Genomic DNA, 22,847 nt, shown 5'->3' on the forward strand with positions numbered 1-22,847 from the left:
TTTAGAGAGAAGAGAGAAGAAGGAGGGAAATATGGAAGTGGTTAGCTTGGATGTATGTAATTTCTTTGTTATATGGTGGGTTTAAGCATGGAAGTCCACCATGCAAAGATTAGGTGGCACTTGCATCTTTAATCTCTCTCTCTTTTTTTTCTTTAGTGTTAGGCCGAGAATTGGGCCAAAGAAGGTAGGACTTGGAATAGCTTGAGCCCTTTAAACTTTAGTTAGGATTTTTGGAGTCTAATCCTAAAATCGTTCGGCCCATTGGGCCTTTAGGGTATCTCACGGCCCAATAGTATAAAAGAATGGGTTCTAACGTCTATTAAGGTTAATTGGAGTTGTTATGGCCCAATAAGGCCCATTAGGGTTAGAATGAATCATTCTAGACCCAAATGGTCCAAAATGTTATAGATTTTATGAATTGATGATTTATTGGTCCCTTAGGCCCAATAGGAGAATCCTAGTCCATAATGAACTTGGACCGGGATTTCTAAGGTTTCCCACCCTTATTTAAACATATGAGATGTATTTGAACGAGAATAGAGTATAGTATTCACTTAGAGTACAAGCCTTGCAATAGATGATGGTTTCATGAGAATAGAATTTCCTAGCGAAATGCCAGTTGTGACACCTAAACCCACAACAAAACAAGGAACAAGGAATAAGGCGGAAACCACACATTCCACAGCCTATCGGATATTCTTCATACGTAACTCAACTGTATAGACTAAGGATTTATAGAAATAATAATGAATATTTGTTAGTTGAATTAGAAACCAATTGTTTTAAAGTACTGATGTTTATCCTAGAAAATCCTATATTTTCCCTAAATGTAAGTTATTGAGTTATCTGTTACAAATCGAAAAGTATAAGTATCTACCATACTTATGATGTTTAAGCATTGTTCTGTTTGAAAGCACTAACTGCCACCAGTAACATATAGTAGTTCTATTACATAAATAAAACTAGTTGAAAATGTGTTGTTCTGTATACTGAAAGTATTGTTAATGCCCTCCAGTGATCACTTAGTACATACGAGTTATAGAAAGCAAGATTAAACAGACAGTCGATTGGGTGATTCAGCCCTAAACCCACAACCAAACAAGGAACAGGGAATGAGGCGGAAACCACCCATCCCACTGCAAGTCGGAGGTTAATTTCGTATCACCCTGATGTACATACTAAGTAATCCACTAGTTATTAACCCTGATGACTGATTGTTAAGTACATTATTACGTGAACGAGTCGTTGTTTCCCCAGTTAGTTCTTATAACCATACTATGGACGATAAACATTACGATGTACTTCGGACGTCGTGAACTAAATGACGTTTGTCACCCTAGGTTGACTGGAGCTAATAGTAAGGGTGCGGGATTGTCACTCCCGTATAGATCTATACACAAACTCACGCTCTCCCTCCAGGAGACTCGGGTTACAAAGAGTAGACTTCCCAGAAGACGTGTCTTACATTGTAGTTCTCTCAACGAATCCACAAATAATATTATGAAAACCCCTTTTTGTTGTTAACATGAATCCTTATAAAATAGTATCTTTCATTTTATAATTCGTAAGTTTGTTTCCTTGTTTGAAAAACTGTGTTTGCAAAGTTTGTATCTTAACATGTTTATAAAACTGTCCGCAAATCTAGTAGTAACTATGTTTATTATGTTTAGTAAGTTCTACGTTCGATGTGTGCTAATGATAGGAAAATATATAAACCAAATTATATTTTTAAACACAATATTACCCGTGCTTTTACTTGTATTCCCCCCTGAAAACGTTAAAAATCATAAAAGCGTAGGGGTATGAACTCACCGTTAGTTTTGTGCAAGCGTCGAATCAATGAACTGGAAAAGAAGACCCTCGAGTTGTTGTATGTGGAACTTAACAGAATCCTAATAATAATTAAATACATATATGTATCTAAATTGGTGATTTCGTTAGATAACGTGTTAGAAAAACACTTGCTTTCGGTTAAGGAATCTTAATGGGACTTGATTGAATCGGGGAAAACGGGTTTCCGGTCTAATTTACCACTTAGGGAGGGTTTGCGGCCGTGAAGGGGGTTTACGGCCGTGAACAGTGTTCTTTAAGGAATTATGAATCTTTGAAGGGTTTACGGCCGTAAACGGTTTGCGGCCTTTGAAGATTTGAAGATTTGAAGGGTGTACGGTCGTAAACTCAAGAACAATGATGTTGGATTCGATGAAAAACGCGTTTTAGATACTCCAAAACAACCTCCAAAGGTGATTCTTGATGATTTTCAGAAGAAAGAGGGTGTTTTGAGTGGTTACGGTTGAGAGGTTAGAGAGAGAAAGAGGGAGTTTTCGGCCAAAAAAGTATAAATGAAGGGTAGCGGCTCGTATTTATAGAGGGGTTTAATGGTCGGTGGTGGGGGCCACCTGTCACTAGCCGTGAAAAAGGTTACGGCCGTAAATGGGTTTACGGCCGTGAACGACAGTTAGGCCGTGAACTGTTGTTTTGTTCGAAGGAAAACTCGGAATTCTGCGAGGTTTTGGTCCCGACTCATATATATAAAGTTCAATTATATAAATTAATGATTTTCCAAGCTATAAAAGTTTGTCGGAACAAAATAAAATTCAAAATTTATTTAATGAAATTGGGCTAACGTTAACGGGAAAAGTTTTGGGTTGTCACACTTTCTTTCTCTGTCTCTCTCCTTCACCTAATCTATTTAGTTTATCCTCAAAAAAAAGTTTTCTCAATGACCGATTTATGTTGTGCTTCTCGTTTAAATCATAAATTGCACAACGAAATGAAATCATGTTTTAAACTGTTAGGTACCAATCAAACGATCAAGACACCCATATGATTTCCCTTTCCTAGTTTGAAGATCTGGGTATGCAACTTCAAGATCACTTTTAATCATCTCATCTAGGGAGTTGTGAAGATCGAGGAAGCTGGAGAAGTTTTAACCACTCCATGAAGACGATCTATAACTCAGTTGCTACAGAAGAAGATTCCAAATTGAATCCTTCAGGAGACGAAGAACACCCCCCACTACCCCTTCATCTGTCTACATCTCTCTTCTTCTCTTCCTGTCACCCTTCTCGTTTCCTGAAACCCTAACACCGCCTCCTTCTCATTTCAAGATCTGTAAGAACGAGTCTATATTAGGGTTTTGTTTTGGTTTCAAGATCTGAAACCCTATCACCACCATTATCCTAGTACAGGTTTATGAAACCCTAACAATGGCATCGGAGGTGAAGAAGGTGTAGAAAATGATGTATTTGTTCAGATGGCGGACCTTCGATCTTCTTATTTGTCTTCGATCTTTTCATTCGTCTGACCACATCCCTATTATCAGATCTGTAAGAGAGATGTTGATAGAGGTGGCGTCCATCTCTGAAATCGTCTCTAGATCAAAATCGATTTCCAGATGAAGCTGAGGGATGAACACCCAAGAATTGATTTCCAAAAATTTAGAGCACGCACACACAATCTTAAATTGATTTCTAGAAACACAAACATGCACGATTTTAGTTTTTGATTCGAATTTAAGAATCCGATTCTTAAGTTACCCTCGAAAAAAAAGAACTCAAATGATTTCCATTGAGTTATGATTTAGAAAAACCAAATGAAAACGAGAATGGAAAGATAGCTAGATGAGATATTTTCTTCAAAAGTAGAGAGAGAGAGAGAGAGAGAGAGAGAGAGATTTGGCTTTTTTAATTTTTTTAATTTATCTTTTAATCAGAAAAATATTTAAATAAATAAATAACTAAAAAAAGCAAAAAACAAGGGCAAAATCGTCTTTATAAAAAAAGTTCAAAGTAAATCGTACCAAACTCGCAACAAAATGGAAAGTTTGGACCTCAAGTGCTGGTCCAAACTTTTTTAAACCAAAGTGACAATTTTCAGCTAACCATAGGGACCATTTGTGCAGTTATATATATATATATATATATATATATATATATATATATATATATATATATAGAGAGAGAGAGAGAGAGAGAGAGAGCGAGCTAGGTTCAGGTGTTTAAAATAAGTATTATGTTATTGTATACATAAATATAAGGTCAATCATTTTAAAAGGGTAAATATGTAATCTTATATTTAATTAATTATGGTAAATATATAAATCAATTAATATCCCTTTAATTTAAGAATATTAGTTTTAAAACCTAATATAGACAAAATTGCAAGTTTGGTCCCTGTGGTATGTCAAAAATTGGATGTTTGGTCCAAAAAGTTTTGGGGTTGTACTGGTGGTCCAAAAGCTTTGATTTGTTGTGGAATTGGTCCAAAGGCTTAACAGCCGTCTACCCCCTCCGTCTGTGTGAGGGTATTTTTGTCAATTCACGCTCATTCCTTTGATATCTTATTAAATTAAACCCCCCTAACGTCTACTCTCCTTCTTAATAGATCGAACATGTGTTTCATTTTTTCCCTAAATCGATATCTCCTCCTGCTAAAATCAAAATCGTGTCTTCCAAACTCAAAATCAACAATGGTGAGGTGTTTTTGTGGTCAAATGGCGATAGTGCGAACGGCTTGGACTGATAAGAACCCTGGTCGACGTTTTTGGGGATGCCCTAAAGAGGTTAGTATTGATGTGGTTGGTTATGAAGATTTTTCACTGATCACTCAATTCCTTCTTATATTTTGCTAGGATTCGACATGTGGGTTTGTGGGATGGATCGACCCTCAAATGTGTGAACGATCAAAATCAATAATACCTGGGTTGCTGAGATCAATCAACAAGCTAAAGACTGAAGTTGGAAAATTGAAGGAAGAAAATCAAATGTTCAAGTATGATATTGGAAAAATAAAGGAAGAAAAATCAAAACTAAAGTTGTACCTGATATGTAGCTGGGTTTTTTTTGGGTTTGTTTTTTTTCTGATGAAGTAGTTCTTCCATGTTTTAGTGGTTTATTTTGCGGTATATTTGGGAAAATTGCTATGTTTGTGAATGTACTCTTTTGGACATGCAAGTTAATGCATTGTTATGGTTAGTGGGTAATGAAGTTATTTGTTTCAAACATCCAAATATTTTGGTTCTACTAGACATAGCAGTGATGGGACAAACTGTTAATGCTTAACATAACCTAATAGTAACATAAAGATGCTAAAAAGTAAAGGACAATGATGCATAAACAAAAGAACATCCAAAGTTAATAACCATTGTTTGCACATACCAAATTCTTGTTACATGACCAAAAAAAACATCATTCTAAACGGAGGGTAAAGTTGTCCAAAAAACATCAAAACCATTAAACAGACACCCAAAAGAAGAACACAATGGTTCCCAAAAGTAACACATTACATCATTTTAATCCAACAAGACAACACATCAATTTCCTCATTGCCCCTTACATGTTCTTGCATTATGTCCCTTGTTTTTACACTTGCTACAAGTGACAGTAATGAACTTCCTTGTGAGTTTTCCACTGCCCCCTGGACCATGACCATCTATACCACTAGCACCAATTGTTTGACTTTGACTTTGAGTTTGGCTCTGACTTTGAGATTTTTCCTCCATGGATCTTTGCCTCTTCTTCTTGGGCCTACCAGGCTGATTACGATGTGGAGGAGGGCTGATCTTTATTGGACAATCACTAACAGGCCACATGATACGACCTTTGATTGGTTCTACCTTGTAGGAATAAGCCTCTTTCCAGGTTTCAAGCCAATGCACCTTGTGTACATAAGTGTAAAGTTCACCCACATCCTCACCATTGTCAGCTTTATCAAATAAGACTGCAATCACATGCCTACAAGGAATTCCTGTTAATTCCCATTTCCTACAGCTGCATACCCTTTGGCCCATGTCAACAACATGTTGATCTTGCCATGGTCCTTGTACTTCATACTTGTCTGAGGAATTCCACCTGGCTATGTAGTTAGAAGCATTTGTTGTGTTTGTTTCCATGATCTTTGTTGCTGTTGGAGTCAATGGACCTGCACACTTCTGTTGAACCTTTATCACATTGCAAATCCTCTTCATCATGTACTCCCGAATGTACTCTAAGCATGTGATTATTGGTTTATCCCTACCTTCTATCAGTTTACTGTTAAACACTTCACATAGGTTATTTAAAAGCATGTCTGTGATTGGTCTACCTGCAAGATAATTGTAATTTAGAATAGCATACAACAAATTTGTGTAACTTAGCACTGAATTGAGAGTTGTCTACCTGTGAAATGGCTTCTAGCCCAATGCTGTGGTGGGATCTTCTTCAACCATTCATAAGCTTCTATGTCATATTCACTAAACTCTTTCATCAAACGATTGAATTCTTGCACTGTTGTGGCTTTGGCACAGTTCCATAACTTTTCTTTGTACTCAGTAGTTCTCCATCTCTTCCTCATATTTTCATAGATATGTCTAAGACAGAATCTGTGTTCAGCAACCGGGAACAACTGTGCAATGGCTGGAATTAAGCCCTACAAAGTCATTAAACTGTGGTTAGTATAATACAAGTGTAATAAGAAAACTAAAATACATCAAGGAAATCTATTACCTTTTGTCTATCACTTATGAAAGTGAAGTTTGAAAGTTGTGACAGGTCCAAATCATCTCCCAGGTACTCTAGAAACCATTTCCAACTTTGTGTGCTCTCAGACTCAACAATGGCGTATGCCAATGGGTATATACCATTGTTAGAATCTAAGCCAACTGCAGTCAAGATCTGCCCTGGGTAAGCTCCTTTCATGAAGGCCCCATCTAAACCAATAAAATCCCTTAAGCATGCTTTGAACCCCTTTTTCATTCCACCCAAGCAAATATAAATTCTCTGAAAACATCTTGAAGTTGCATTTACAAGATTTGGTTCTGGAACCAGTTCCAGTTTCACAGTTGTGTCAGGATTTGTGGACTGCAACTCTAATATGTAATCTCTCAGCACATCATATTGTTTTGTGTAGTCTCCCATCACATGTTTTTTGGCATCTGCTATAGCCCTAAATACCTTGTCTTTGGAGAAGCTCACCTGATATCTTTTCTGAAGTAGTTCTTGTACAGCTTTGATTGGCATAGTTGGGTTAGATTCAACTAGATCCATAATCTGTTTAGAGATGAAGTTTGCTGTGGCCGTTCTTACCTTTCTTGTATTGAGACATGAATGCTCAGGTTGGTAGGTTTTCACACACCAACTTTCTTCCTCACTTTTCCTAGATGCTTGTAAAACCCACTGACAAGACAATTCAGTACTTGTCTTTGTCTTTTTACTTTTGCCTTTACTTTTCTTCCCAGTGGTAGGTCCATCCACTTGCCCCTCATTGAATACTACTTTTCCTTTGCATGTGGCCCGCAACCTAAGTTTATCATTTTTCTTAATAAAAAGATTCTTCCTGGTTTCCAAGGCATGATGGGCAATTTTGTCTTTTAACTCTTTTTTACTTTTATATTTTTGTCCTATACGAAATGTTGGTTTATGAACTTCTCCTAAAGAACACCTTTTTTCCTTACCTAATTCTTTAATAACTTGTCTTCTCTTCTTGCCCATCTCAGAATCATCATCTGTTGAATCCCATTCATCATTGTCAATAACATCCAACTCCATATCTTCATGCTCCTGATTTCTATCTTTCTCCATGCTATTCCTTAGTCTTTTCTCAAAAAACTCTGCTTCAGTGTCAATGCTCATGTGGAAATCCCTCATATCCACTTCAACTTCAGGAATGATATTCTCCTCATCCACCCAATCACTATCCTCACTATCCTCACTGTCATTTTCCTCATCACAGTGACTACCCTCTCCCCTATCAGATATGCTCCCATCTTCTCCATCAGATTTGCTCCCATTGTTATGCTCCATTTCAGTCTCCATGTAATCATCCATGTTGTTGTCTATGTAACTATCCATGTAATTATCCAAGTTGTCTTCCATGGAAGCCTCATGTCCATGATTCAGTTCCACTTCATCTTGTACATTTTTTTCTACTTCTACTTGTGCATGTTCTTCTACTTCATCTTGAACATGTTCTTCCACTTCTACTTGTACATGTTCATGAACATCTGCATTTGATTGTAACATCTTTTGATACAAACCAATATCAAATTCTGTAGCTGCCTCCATAAAGTCATTGGCAATAAGCTCTTTTTGTCTATCATGAACCTCGACATGTAATGGTTGTACCTCAACCTCAACAGGGGATGATCTAGGTGGGCTTGGAAATTCTTGTACCTCAGCTGTGTGGTTTTCATTGTCATCATTTTCATCTATTTCATCCATTTGTACAATAGTTACCTTCTTAACAGGTTTAGGATTCATAAAGTAGGTAAGTAACTTTGTCTCACCATGTTCAGTATATACCCTCATGATTTTGTGATCACACACATATTGGGCAAAAGTTCGTAAATCATCATCATTGCCTAAGGGTTTAAGACCAAAGTGGAAGTCTCCACCAGGCACAAGGAAGTGATAGTAAATCACAGGAGGAACACCGTACCTGAACCCTTTCATGATAGCATCCAACTCATGAACTGAAAACGTGTCTATATCCACCATGTCAACATAGTTCACACTTCCGTCAATGTATCGAACATCAGGAAACTTGGTGAACTCACCTCCATGGTATAGCTTGATGGTAAATAATGTTGGGTGGCCATCTTCAAACCATCAACAAAAATAAGTTCAGAAGCATGATTTCACATACAAAACATGTAATGTACAGAGAAATTACAAAATCCTTACCATAAGCCACCTTTGCGTTGAACGGTTTGTCTAAGAGCCTTATATTCCACATTGGTATGTTCATACACTGAAATAACACCGATCACAATAAAAAACTCAACTTGGAGGTTAGGGCTTCTGGGTAACGAATGAAGATGAAAGTGACAGGAGAGTCGATCGACGAAATGCACAGAGGATTTGGCGGCAGGTATCAATTAATTAGGATGATGAGGTTTAATTTAATAAGATATCAAAGGAATGAGCGTGAATTGACAAAAATACCCTCACACAGACGGAGGGGGTAGACGGCTGTTAAGCCTTTGGACCAATTCCACAACAAATCAAAGCTTTTGGACCACCAGTACAACCCCAAAACTTTTTGGACCAAACATCCAATTTTTGACATACCACAGGGACCAAACTTGCAATTTTGTCCCTAATATATAACCTCACGTCCACCTCTTCTCTCTTCTCTTTTATTCATCGTCGCCCCCAACCTTTTCGATATCTCCCTCTCGTACACGATCAGTAACCATCGAGAAACCTTCATCGAATTTATCATCTTCTTCCTTTAAACACCATCGATTTCAGAATCGGGAAAAACTATTTACCCAATCGAGGTCTTTTAGATCCAGATTATTGCCCACCATAACTCTATGTTTTACCAAAAGAAACACCATTGCCATCTCCAGAACCAATCGCAACTCTTATTTCCCCAATTTTATGGCAGGCATGTGATCATCAATTAAAAAATTTCATCTGTCTGAAACTTTTATGCAGGAAATTTAGGGTGGATTCATTCTATTGCAGCTAAACAATCTGGATTACACAGGTGGATTGAAGAAGATGTTGACACAGTTGGGGCAGTCGACCACCGTGAACGACTGCAAGGCATGGGCGGAGGCACATGAGGGCTAGGGTAAGCCCAGGCCCACCCTCAAAATTAATTTTCAATTTTTTTACTAGCCCAGGTTCCAGACATACCCTCTTTCATAGTTCAAACCCGTTGAATTAGGAAGTCAGAAACCCAAAGTAAAAGACAACGTTGCGTATGTAAGAGAAGAAAAACAACAACGCCAAATCAGAAGGTAGATTCGAAAGTTTGATTTTGCTTTTGTTTCTTCGTCGATCGTTTCGGTGATGGAGTAATGCTCGCCGGAATGATGAGATTTCTTCCTGTGGTGAATCGGAAACGAGCAATTCAGCACCAAATCAATGTTCCTTACTTGTAAAAGCATCTTCAGTCCCCTTCGTATTAGGTTTGATTCTATATTTTTTATCTCAACTTTTAAGAGGTTTTACTTTTTTCGTGGTTGTTAGGTGTAGAGTATTGCTCTATATGGAACAAAAACAGTTTTTCTACTTGCAAACTATATGACGATCAACTCTCCTACATTATTGCTCTCTTGTTCTTGTAAGGTTTGTTAATCAAGAATCACTACTCTAGATACAAACTAATTTTATAAATCAGTTGTTAAGTGTATTTGTTTATCATCAGGTAACAGGTCACGCATGATGCTAATGGAACTACTTAAGGATCAGGCTTTATTGCATTTTCCACTTCTGAGAAAGCTTCTAGAACAGTAAGCAGATATTTGCATTTACTATTTTTATTATATTCGAATAGTATATGTAAAAAGTTAAAATTTTGTATCTAATTTTATAGTTGAATGAGATGAATGGAACGATGGTTGCTGGCAAGCCTCTTTATGTTGCATTTTCTCAACACAAAGAAATCAGAAGGGCAAGATTGCAGGTTTGTCTAAAATTTTTTTGTATACTGGATTTGTTGCATATATAGAAAAACTGAAAAAATATTTTAGTGGTTAAATTTGATTGCTTGCAAGCCTTTTTATGTTGCACTTTTAGTTATTTCTTGTTATGAATTCCAACAAGCTATAAAAACAAAACTTTTTAATAGTTAAATCACATAGAAAAACTAAAAAAATATTTGAGTGCTTAAATATGAACATTCATCCTGTTGCATTCTAATAGAACTTTTGGTGCTATTGGAACTAGTAAACTCAATTCATAGTTTTTGGGTATGCCAAAATGACTTGGATTTTGCCGACCAACTTCAAGATTTGGACCTAGTAGTTGCAGTTTAAGAACAACATTTCTTTATTATTCTTTTAAAAAAAGTTAGTTTCCTTTATTAGGTTCAAAACATGAAAATGGAACTGTCCTATTTATTTTTGCAAAATTCAATGTCAAATTGAAACCTTTCTAAGTTGGATGTTTTTGTATTATTTACTGTGTTTTTTTTTTGTAATGATGACGGTAGAACTGTAAGTAAGGTTTTGAAAACCAGCATTCTTAAAGAATATGAACTTAGTAAAGATTCTAATATGAACTATTATGCAATAATGTAACATTGTTATTTTTTATATCAGTATATTCTGTCAAAGTTACTATAATTTGTTTTATTATTTGTCATATTAAATCATTCTCACATATTTTTATTCTACATAATTTGATCTGCAATTATTCTCATAGAATGTGTGAAGGGAATGTGATGATCAAAGGCTTCAAGAAGTTTTTTTAATCAAAATATGTATAATTGTATTAAAATATATAAGGCTATTATTTTGTAAGAATATGTATGAATCAAATTTCTGTAAGAATATGTATGAATCAAATTTCTATGTTGGTGAATATATAAGGATCTTGTTATTTTTCAACTATGGTTCAAGATTGTTGTCTTTTTTCAAGAAATGTATAAGAATATGTATGAATCAAATTTCTGTAAGAATATGTATTATGTCAGAAATGTGTATCTTAGTGTTCTTATAAAATATTATTCTAACGAAATATCATTCTGACAGAATAAAATCGGATAGAATTAAAAAATATGTTATAATTAAAAAAATCAGGTAATTCATAAAATCGGATTTTTAAAAGTAATAGAATCCATGATCCCTTAAAATATGCAAATTTCCTTTATTAAATCTATATTAATTGACTAAAATACCTTTCTAGTTAAATTAGATGGTATTTTTCAATTATATTTAATTCAATAATATGTATTAATTACTTTCTTAAAATATATAAAATGATTGGTCCATATTTATACATACAATAACACAATAATTACTTTGAATAGAATAACCTAAGCCTATATATATATATATATATATATATATATATATATATATATATATATATATATATATATATATATATATATATATATATAATAAATTAGGTTTATAATTTCATGTTATGTAGTTTTAATTTAAGGTTACTGTTTAAACTTAATTATTAAAAAAAATTATTTAATGCATGTCATGGTTACCATTCCTAGTGTGGCAAAAATAAACATGGCAAAATTGAGATGGCCGCTAATGTGACAAACAAAAAGGAATGGTAATAAGTTAATAAGACCACTCCCTCCCTCTGGTCTAAGAGGCACAACCCCCATGACCATTGACCACCATGGCATTCATCATATTCGGAATCAAATTAGCCTGACACAACTATGTACATTACAAGACACGTGACTTATACTAGACTAGTGGAGAAGCACTAGAAATTTAATAGCCAATTAAATAAAAAAAAATTATGATAACCTTAAGAATAGTTGAAGGACAAAACATCTTAAGTCATGAAATCTTTGTAGTTTTATACTTGGTAACTTAAACATTGTATTAATTAACAGAATATCAACACCCTCAGGAGTCCTACCCGTGTAAGAAGCTAATCTCAGAACACGAAGACTAAAAATAGAGTAGCTTTTTCTAAAACATCGTCATGCTTTTAGAACAGCAAGCTTTTGTGTTAACCCATCAATCTCCTCTTGGTGTTCAGTTGTACCTTCTTCCTGCACCACCATTTTAATAGTTCATATAATTTGATGTGGAAAAAAAAAAGTTGAAGTAGAATGCTATAAATGGGTAAAAAATGAAAGTAAACATGTAATAAAATAAATAATAGTAAGTTGGTCTGTTGTTGAAGGAAGTAGCATGTTATGTTAAAAATAATATAAAGTTGTTGAATGATATTTAGAAGTGAATGGTTGAAAGTTACCTGGGGATCTGTTCTTGTTCCCTGGACACCTATGCATTTGGAGGCACTGATACTGGCACTCTTCATCAAGCTGCGAGCGCTCATGTTTCCCTTTTGTTCATCTGCTGCTGCTGATGGATTGTCTGATACTCCTGTAGGGCTTGACGTGTCAAGTTTTGTAGCAACAGAAGCTGCATTCCGCTTTTCAGTATCATCAGATGTTTCTTTTTCTTTTTCTGTTTCTGCCTTGGGTGCAGGAACCCTTTCCCTGAAGAGAAAAATAAACATATAATATTAAAACATACTGTTACTGTATAAAACTTATTGCGAATTAAATTTGCTGATCATGTAGAGTAGAAACTTACCTAGGGAGTGAGGCATGCTGTCTTTGCAGGGGAGGAGTCGAGCTTTTCTCACCTTTTTTACCATAATGCTCCTCTAGATGTGCGAATTGTCGTTTAAACCGATCAACGCCACTATTGTATTTGTAAATTACAAACATGGGTGAGAATTTAAAATGGAAAATGTTATTTATGCATAAGAATAATCTTTTTCAGATGGATTAAAGCATTGGACTGGGACTTGGGACTCAGAACCATGTATGTCATTGTAATTTTTTTTTCTCCCACCCAAAAACTTACAACAATGGGCTGCCTCTCGAGCAAAAGACATCTATCTCATCCTCTTCATTGAAATAGACCTAGAAATCAAAGGGCATTCACGTCTTTTCAACTGTTATCAAAACTAACATTTGGGTGGGGACAACTATTGTATTTGTCAAAGTCAAATACAGTACAACTTGTCAAGTGGGCCCAGAAAGCATATGACCTTGGGTACATGAAGCTAGTTTGTTCTCCACCACGTAAATATTCCTGAAGCATCTGAGGATGATACTCTAAAATCTGATACAATTACAAATAAGACAACCTTAACATTAACCAAGTTTTTTTCATATGAAGATTGCAAAAATATCCTATTCTAATCTGGCAAAATTTAATTTATCTACCAAATATTATCATTACTAATTTGTCACAAAAGATAACAGGAAGGCCTTGTACCGACAAAAATTGCAAATTTTTTTGTCTCACTTGAAAAGGTGAGACTAAGATTTGCTCTTAATCTCTATTTTGTGTGAAAGGAAAACAGTCATAGAAAGCATATCCCATGTGCATAATAAGAGCATTTGGTTGATGATATAAAAATTTAACTTCAAAATGATGTATCAAAAAAAAAAAAGTTGCAACCAAACCTCTCGATAGATGAGCTCTCTAACATCATCTTTTCCCAATTTCCTCCTCTCAAACTCAAACTCCATCTTTGATATGGCATGAGTTGAAGGTTCTCTCTCCACATTCGCCAAGCCTTGAAAGTAGGGATCCGCCAGTGCCTGCAAAAAGCAAAATCAATCCCCAATTCTTTCTTTCTTGTCAATTGTCATCTTTATAGAATCAATCATACACCTACATCTTCAGCTGATGGGCGATCCTTTGGATCAAAAGAAAGCAGGCGTTCCAATAGGCGAAGGGCCAAAGGATCCACATTAGGAAACTTGTGTGTAAATGGAACAGGCGCTTTCTTGCGCATATTACTAAGATACCTTCGTGCCTTTTCATTGCGAATCTGCACTTTTTTAAAGATTAGATATAACTCATTTGAAGCATCATTTTGAATGATACTAAAAAAAAAAAAAAAAAAAAAAAAAAAAAACCCAACCCTTGCAATAGATTCAGAGGAAGGAGTGCCAAGCAGATCAGTCATGAGATCCAACTGATGAACTACATTTTTTCCAGGAAATAATGGTCTTCCAGTAAGAATCTCAGCAAATATGCATCCAATGCCCCAAATATCAATGCCAGGAGTATACTGCAAACAAGACATCACATGATGAAAAAAATATATAATTAAAAGACAAAAACAGTGGGCAGGTAGGTGCCTATGTAGTTTTTACTTTTCACATACACACACATTAAATAAATCTTGTTTCCTTATTACTATAATATCACAACGTAAAAAAAAACCACATTCAGTTTTTTGAAACAACTAGTAAATTCGTTTCAGGGTGAAATCAGTGTCAACAATTCTTAACAGCTTCAACAATGGGTGAATAAGTAATTTTAGCTTTAGAAGCTGTTAAAAAGGTAAAAAGTTGGACTACATAAAAAAAAATGAAATGGAGGAGGAGGAGGCGTTGTACTTTTGAGAAAAAGGATCCACAGAGTTCAGGAGCACGATACCATCGAGTTGCAACGTAGTCCTGCAACAATTAAATTAAATTAAATTAAATTAAATATTGAAATAAGAAGATACAAACATATGAGTATGACTGATGACACATACATAATCTGATAATCATAATCATATATTTCGATTTTTGAACAACAAACCAAATGTAGTTATATATTATATAAAATACAAATGAGAAAAGTGACTGAAGACAAAGCATACACATAGGTTTAAACATACCGTCCAGAATATGGCTGATGGTGCATCATTAAATGACACACGAGCAAGCCCAAAATCACAAATCTTCAATTTACAGTCAGAATTAGCAAGAATGTTTTTAGGTTTTAAATCTCGATGAAACACATTTGCTGCACAAATGACAAATAGTCAAACACAAAAGTATACATACATACATATATTTGCACCATTCTTTCATACAAGTATTTGTAGTAGGTATCAGGCTTGTAATACCACAACAACATATATCTTGTCAAGATAAAAAAAGAACCAACCTGCATGAATATATTTTAACCCACGAAGAAGTTGGTACAAGAAGAACTGATAATGTTCAGGAGTTAGATCATCATTTGCCCTGATAACTTGGTGAAGGTCAGATTCCATCAATTCAAAAACTACATAAATATCCTTAAACTCTCTTCTAGAAGGAGGGAGCATTATATGCTTGATTTCTACAATATCAGGATGCTTCAGCAACCGAAGGAGTTTGATTTCTCTAAGAATCCTAGTGGCATCGGAAACATGCTCAAAAACATCATTGATCTTCTTGATTGCAACCTTTTCGCCTGTGTGAGTATCAACAGCCGACCCCACAACACCATAACTTCCTTTCCCAATAACTTCTTGAACTTGGTACCTACTTGCCTCTCCATACTCTGTGAAGAACTCTGCTTCAATCTGGGTCAACAATAACAAACACACCTTTAATCCACAAAACAGAAACAAACTAGAGATGCATCTTGTTAATGCAGCCAAAAGGGCGAAACTTTGTATTCAGTTGAAAGTCTGTTTTTATGCAACATTTACGTCATCTACAATGGGGTTGGTTGGACAAATCAAATCAACTATATTACAGTATACTTGTTCTTGTGGCCAGTAGGAGCCACTGGTCCTCATACTTACTCCCACAAAACTGTCAGTAGAGGGATCAACTTATCAACAAAAGCAAGAAGGAAAAGGACAAATGAAATCAATCATCAACTTATTCAATTTATCGTCTTGTTTGATGGTTAGTGTGTGTATTTTGCTATATATGGTTTGTTCTTTAAAACCCAGAGTACAAATTACTAAAAATCTATGACGTCATGAAAACAGCGACGTTAAGGATCCAAATTGACATGAATTAATCGCAGCAAAACTCATTACTGATATTCATAATAAAAGATCTCGAGAGCGTGAGAGATGAAAAGAAAGAAACCTTTCTGTTATGATCCATGGGGGCGGAAGGTGAGGGGAAAACAGGTGGAAAACTGATGCGTTTGGGAACCCTAATAACCTTAAGTGCAGAAAAATCAAAGTCTTCGGTAATGGTGAGTTGATTCGAAGATGATGACGACGAGGGTAATGATTTTGTTTCAGAATCGAGATTCACATGGCCATCAGGATTAGGAACAGAAGAGGATCGACGATTGTGATGGTGAAACCAACGAAGGACCCCGTCCACAAATGTTCCACTCCCCATAAAACCCGCAAAGACCTACAAGTTTACTAGTTTTCAAAGACAAAAAACTATCGATTCGTCTTTTGGTTTCACAGTCAATCGATCTCAGCATCCCCTGTTTCTTATAAATCAACAGATACAGTTGTCTCCCATGGAGTTTGTTTGATAAGGAAAGAGAGGAGGAAGATAGGAAAATAGAGCTGTCGCCGCGTTACGTGAAAGGGGAGAGGAGAGGAGAGGAGATGGGGGAGAAAGGTGAGAAGTGAGAGCTGAGATGTGAGATGTGAAAGGCGATAGGTCATAGAAGGGCCCACTCGTCGTGCTTTATTTTATATTTCATTATTGGCTGTCTTCATTTTGTCATATGGTTTTTATTTGTTGTCGCTTCTCGTGTCTATTAAAAAAAAAAGTTCGATTTTTGGTGAACTGCAAAAATAGTCCTTCAGCTCTATACAATTTGCCATTCTTAGATATTTAACAACTCATATTTTGCAATTGTTTTTGAACGACATTATTTTATTATTTTATTATTTTATTAAGAAATAACAATATGTCATACATATTATAAAGATAATATCTTTAAATATTATTAAAAGAGAAACTTGATTACATCATCTTCAACAATCAAATTCATTGATTGACTTTCCTTTATAGTTTTCCACCATTTGATCAATTTGATAATGTCATCTAAAAAAAATTAAAAACTCCTTTTCTTTTGAAAAAATGTGTACACAAATCGTAACCTCTCCATAGTTTCCAAATTTGGATTGCACTAGTAACCTAAAATCACACAAACCTTAACCCTATTTCGGCTCCACCATTACAACTTACACCCGCGATGCTTTCTCTGCCGACAAATTATGTACACCATCAGCCATCCTCAAACAACATCTCTTCTGTCTCTCTCCTTTTCCTCTTGAGTCTCTAGCATCCATTTGTTACGAGTACCCTCCGTACGTTGTCGATTGACTCGGTTTCGAGCAAGAAACTGCAATATCAATGGTAGGTAAGCTTCACAATGTTCCCTTTTAGCACAAGGTCATCTCCTTGACAATGCTCACAATCTTAATCTATGGCTAATCCTTAAGATTAACTACATTTTTTTTATTTTAGTGTAGGATTTGGAGTTTCTGTTTAAATCATGACAGAGTTTGCAAACCTGCAATTGCAATTCCAAAGTTATTTAGAACAAACAGGTATTTTAAATTACTCTTAAGTGTTCAAAAAATTCTTTTGTTCATTATTAACCTAAAAAATTGTTTTTTCGTTTGTTTTAAAGAGTAAGTGGAGGTATTATCCATGGCTACCTGTGGATACCATAAGGTCGTGACAAAAATCAAGACTGTATATAACATGGCCACGGCCTTTAGTTTGAGGTTTATTTTTCTATTTTTCATTTTGATTTCTATTTAATTCATTAATTTTTATTGAACTCGACTAAACCATTGTTTGTGATGTGAAAATGTCATTAACGGACAAGGAAAAGTTTAAAAGACACATTTTTAAAGTGATTTTATTAATATGCCCACCAATTGTTTGGTAAAATGCCTTGCTTACAAATTTTTCTTATCATCTTCAGGTAACTAACTTATCAATGCCACAAAAGTAATTTTTAACTTACTTGTTCTGATCTTTATATTTTAGTTTATTTTCATAATTTTATTGAATGATGTAGGAACAAAGCTGAAAGAAGTTGGTAAGTCTGCACTAACTAAATATTTCTACCGAATAACTCAATTGTCATATGAAGAACATATCGATCAAGAAGATGCTTCAGCATACAAGAGATCATTGATAAGTCCTTTACAACAAACTTAAGAAGTGAATAAATTCTAAAAGATAATCTACAAAGAATTTTATAATCAAAATGCATGGTCTTGATTATGCATGTGTTTTGGGCTACTGGATAATTACTTTGTACATGATTATGTGGGCTATTGCATTTGTCATTTTACAAAATTTAGATTGGTAAATCTTGGAGCATATGTGGGTTTCATGTTCGTTCTTTGTCGTCACTGCTATATTGGCACTACATGGTTGGATGTTGGCTATTGCATTCGTCTCCATTGTTTTTGGTGATTGATAAGTTAGTGTAAAAAAAAAGGGGGGGGGTCACACCCCCAAAACCTGAGAACGGCGGAATACGTTCTGGGGTGGAGGACGTCATGTACAGTATCATAACAATTGCATAATAGTAAAAACAAGCGACAACAACCATTGCATTAATATAATGAATTTAATTACAAGTGTATTCTGTATAGTTTTGATAGACACCAAAAGTATAACAAAATAAAAGATGAGTCTTGTATACACTCCATCTTCTCAAAAGCTGCACCAGTACCTGTCTATCTTTGACTTGAGGATACAAGTTATTTTGAAAACGAGTATCAGCATAAAGCTGGTGAGTTCATAAGAATTTAGTGTCGTAGCTTGTATAAAAGTGGTTACATTCATGTAATATAAAAACTGAAATTAACGTTTAAGAATAGTAGAAATCCCTAAAAAAATCCTATATTTTCTAGAATTGAGCATATGTAAGTTAAATCCTTCGAATGTGTAAAAGTATTTCCATTGAAACTTTCAGTTATAAAAATAAGGTAATAAATTTCATTCAAGTAACGTAAATGAAGAAAAGTATTGCCGGTTGGCTGTAGTAGTGTTGCAGACTTCATTTAGTAATATATGTTTATTTACTTCGGGAAGTTAGCTTAGACTTTAAGTCTTAGTGTGTTAATTTGGATATGAATATGATCTCTCATGTAACCAAACTGGATGATAGTAGAGGGTCCGATGACCTTCCCGGTCATACATAGTGTAGCGATGTAGTGCCACCCCTGGGCCTAGACGGCTCGGACTGTAGTTAACAGTCGGGATGTAATAGTGTTTGTCCTGTATAGATCTATACATGTAGTGTTGCTTTCCTTTCGGGAAGCTCTGGTTACATGGTATTTGCGCAGTAGAGTGTCGTATAGAGGGATAGTGTGTTATACTCTGGATTAGTGTATTCTCTTGTGTTATAGTATATTAAACTTTTAGTATAGTACATAGAGTGTTCTCTTTAACGTGAATTAACTTGTAATAGTAGCAATTATAGTGAGTATAGTAGTAATAGAGGTAACGAGCAGTAGTATTAACTATACCTATTATAGTTAAATAGAGTGTAGGATTGCATGCCTTTGATTTACAAGGTATTAAATAAGATGAAGACTTTCATATCTAACACAAATATATATGATATATAACTAAGAAATCAACGACAGTCGGATGGATGACAATATACCCTAAGACCACAATCAAACAAGAACAGGAAATAAGGCGAGTTATCGGTCCTAAGTCCTTCAAGTCTTACTTATATAAATATATTAGTATAGATATAGTTTAAAAGGAAAGTAGTTTAAACACAATTTGAAAATAGTTTAACAACAATCTATCCTTGAAAATGCATTTGATAATTATTTAAAGCAGTTTTATTGATAAGTAGCTAGAAGTATAGAAAATCCTTTTTAGTTGCAAGTTATAAATCACATATGATTTGATACTAACACTTGTTGCAATTAACTTGTATCCCCCCCCCCCCTAAAACATGTAAAAACATTTGAAAAGATTCATTAAGGGGTATGAACTCACCTGTAGCGTGTGGATCGGGTGAAAATGTCGGGTAGGATGCTAGGTGTCAAATGAGAATTTGAACACTTACACGGATCCTGTGAAACATGTAGTGACACATAATGATGTCTAATTAGTTATATAATCACTAAATAAGTAAGTAATTAGACCCTAATGCATGAAAACACTTTGTTTTATGTGTTAGAAGGCTATTGGGTTGCAAGGAATTAGTGTAAGGCCTCACTATGGAGTTTACTCCTCAAATTCTCACCTCAGGTGAGTTTACGGTTGAGGGACCAATTCCCCCATGAGTTTACGGTCGTAAACTCAATGACACTTGTGCTGCCGTCCTTACAGACTACAATAAAGCCCTAGATGAGAAGAACATCGCTTCACATGAGATGTTCCATGTTAGAGGATGTTTGGACAATAAGAGATTCAAAATTGCAATGTTAGAGAAGGATTTAATGTTAGAAAAGGATGCTAGAATGCTTAGTGAAACTCAATTAGAAATAGCCTTAAATCAAAGAGATCTAGCACAAAATGAAATTGTACGCTTAAATCTTTTAATTGAAAAGCCGTTTAATGAAACTGAGGCTATTGAGAATCTTGTTAATAATGGGAATGTTGATAACACTTTTAACTGGGGTTGGTCCAATGGTTACCCAACCGCAACGGACTCATCACCTCGGTCACACCAGAACGTCCCTATGTCCCACCAGACCGCAACTTCTTATTTCCAGTCAATGACAAAACATTTCCTGAGGATATCCAAGCCCACTTTGGAAAACTTCATGATCTGAGTAATAATTGTGTTATAGAAGAAATTCTCCCTGAATCTTCTACTCATGTCAACAACACAGATTCTCAGACATCATCCGTAGTTGATGAGGAGATTCTTATTGAAAGTCCTGAAGTCTCTTTAGACTTCCCATCCTTACAGTCTGACCGTAGTGTCTCTAACTGCAGTCACATACCGCAATCTGTCTCATTACCTAATATCAATTATCCCAAAGAAGTATTCACCAAGACTTACTCTACGGTAGTCCAAAGCACTACTCCACTGATCGAAGTCAAAAGTTATGTGATCATTGAGCCAATTAATCATGAATTACCAATTGAAAACTTTGAATTTGGTCAATGTTCTCAAAGTCCCAACTTTTCAAGTTCAGATGAATCGAGTCACTATTTTTTAAAATCTTCTAAAGATTCTAGGAAACCGCAATTAAATATCACTGACTGCGGTTCTCCTAAGACCGAAACAAAAAGAGTTTTTAAAGAAGAATTTCGCTCTCGTGACAAGCAACGAGAAATTTGCTCAAATGTTAAGAAATCTGTGAAATGTCCTAAATCAAAAAGTCTTGAGAAGCTTACTTTTTCAAATTATCTTTTCAAGAAAATTGTTTCCAAGAAAACAAAAAGAAAAGAGTTCACTTTTTCTGACAATACTCAAAAAATATCCAAACATGAGGATAAGTCTTTTCGTTCAAATGGATTTCAAATCTATTCTATCAATGATCCAAAATGGAAAGGTATCTTACCTACTCCAACCTTTTCAGTGTCAAAGTCTCAAAAATGGAAAGGAATTTTGCCAACTCCGGCACCCAAAAGGTCATCTCAAACGTTTAAGAAATCACATCACAAAAGCTCTGCACGTGCCTTCACACCTGCCAAACCTGCACAAAACACCTTTTCAAAACACACAAACAAAAAGGTCAAATCTGACAATCCTCGGAATGGACAAAAACATACTTTTTCTTTAAAAACTCAGAACAGGTCAAATGTTAGGAAAAATGACAAAAAGTTCTCTTGTCAATGTCAATGTAAAAGAATTCAAAGAACTTCCAACACCTAGGATTTCAGGGTCAATCCTTTCAGGGTCAATCCTTATCTCTTCAAAAGTACTCATAATTACTCACAATCTTACAAAACTCCAAAGAACTTCAAACACCCAGGACTAGGTTTGAAAGTTGACTTAAAACCTGTCCTTGCCACCTCGCATCATGCATCGATTAACAAATCGTATGTGACCACGGGCTCCAAACTCACTTGGGTGCCCAAATTAACCACTTAATTTTTGTAGGCATTGTGCAAGGAGGATCAAGAAGAAGAATGGTTGATCGACAATGCCTGCTCCTTGCACATGACCGGAAGGTTAGAATACCTTCGAGATTTTAGGCCTATATGCAATGGTGGAAATGTCACTTTTGGAAACAATGCAAATGGCATCATACGAGGCTACGATGTTCTCACCACGGGGAACTTTTCCATTCAAAAGGTTACTTATGTAGAAAGCCTTAAATACAATCTCATCAGTGTTGGCCAATTATGTAAAGCAGGCCATCGAGTGGAATTTGATGATCAATTCTGCTACATAATGACGGGTGACAGAAACACTTGCTTAATTAAGTCTCGCTCCGAAGGCACAATGTATCCTCTGGATATCCCTCTCATCATTGGTAAACCGCAGTTGTGTTTTCTTTCTAAAGCTGTATCCGAAGTCAGCTGGCTATGGCACCGCAAGCTAGCTCATCTCAACTTCAGATACACCAACAATCTAGTCACTAGAGAACTTGTCCGCGGTCTCCCTATTCTCAAATTCAGCAACGATACTCTCTGTCCAACTTGTGAATGTGGAAAACAAGTCAAAGCAAGTCACCCTCTGATAATGGATTCGTCCATTTCAGAACCTTTGG

At 35.4% G+C, this 22,847-nt stretch overlaps 1 protein-coding gene across 1 annotated transcript; it reads right to left on the bottom strand.

Moving 5' to 3' along the window:
- Positions 1 to 12,183: 12,183 nt before the first annotated feature.
- Positions 12,184 to 16,829, bottom strand: LOC111899149 (mitogen-activated protein kinase 9). Its single transcript, XM_023895032.3, has 11 exons — positions 16,303 to 16,829; positions 15,380 to 15,782; positions 15,108 to 15,235; positions 14,839 to 14,898; positions 14,358 to 14,507; positions 14,109 to 14,264; positions 13,894 to 14,031; positions 13,473 to 13,546; positions 13,010 to 13,120; positions 12,666 to 12,912; positions 12,184 to 12,459 (listed from the first exon to the last, which is right to left on the bottom strand). Exons 1-11 carry the CDS (start codon positions 16,564 to 16,566, stop codon positions 12,388 to 12,390), a joined length of 1,803 nt encoding a protein of 600 aa, XP_023750800.1. The 5' UTR covers positions 16,567 to 16,829; the 3' UTR covers positions 12,184 to 12,387.
- Between the last annotated feature and the right edge of the window lie 6,018 nt (positions 16,830 to 22,847).

Source organism: Lactuca sativa, chromosome 8, assembly GCF_002870075.4.
Source record: "Lactuca sativa cultivar Salinas chromosome 8, Lsat_Salinas_v11, whole genome shotgun sequence".
NCBI classification, from domain to species: domain Eukaryota; kingdom Viridiplantae; phylum Streptophyta; class Magnoliopsida; order Asterales; family Asteraceae; genus Lactuca; species Lactuca sativa.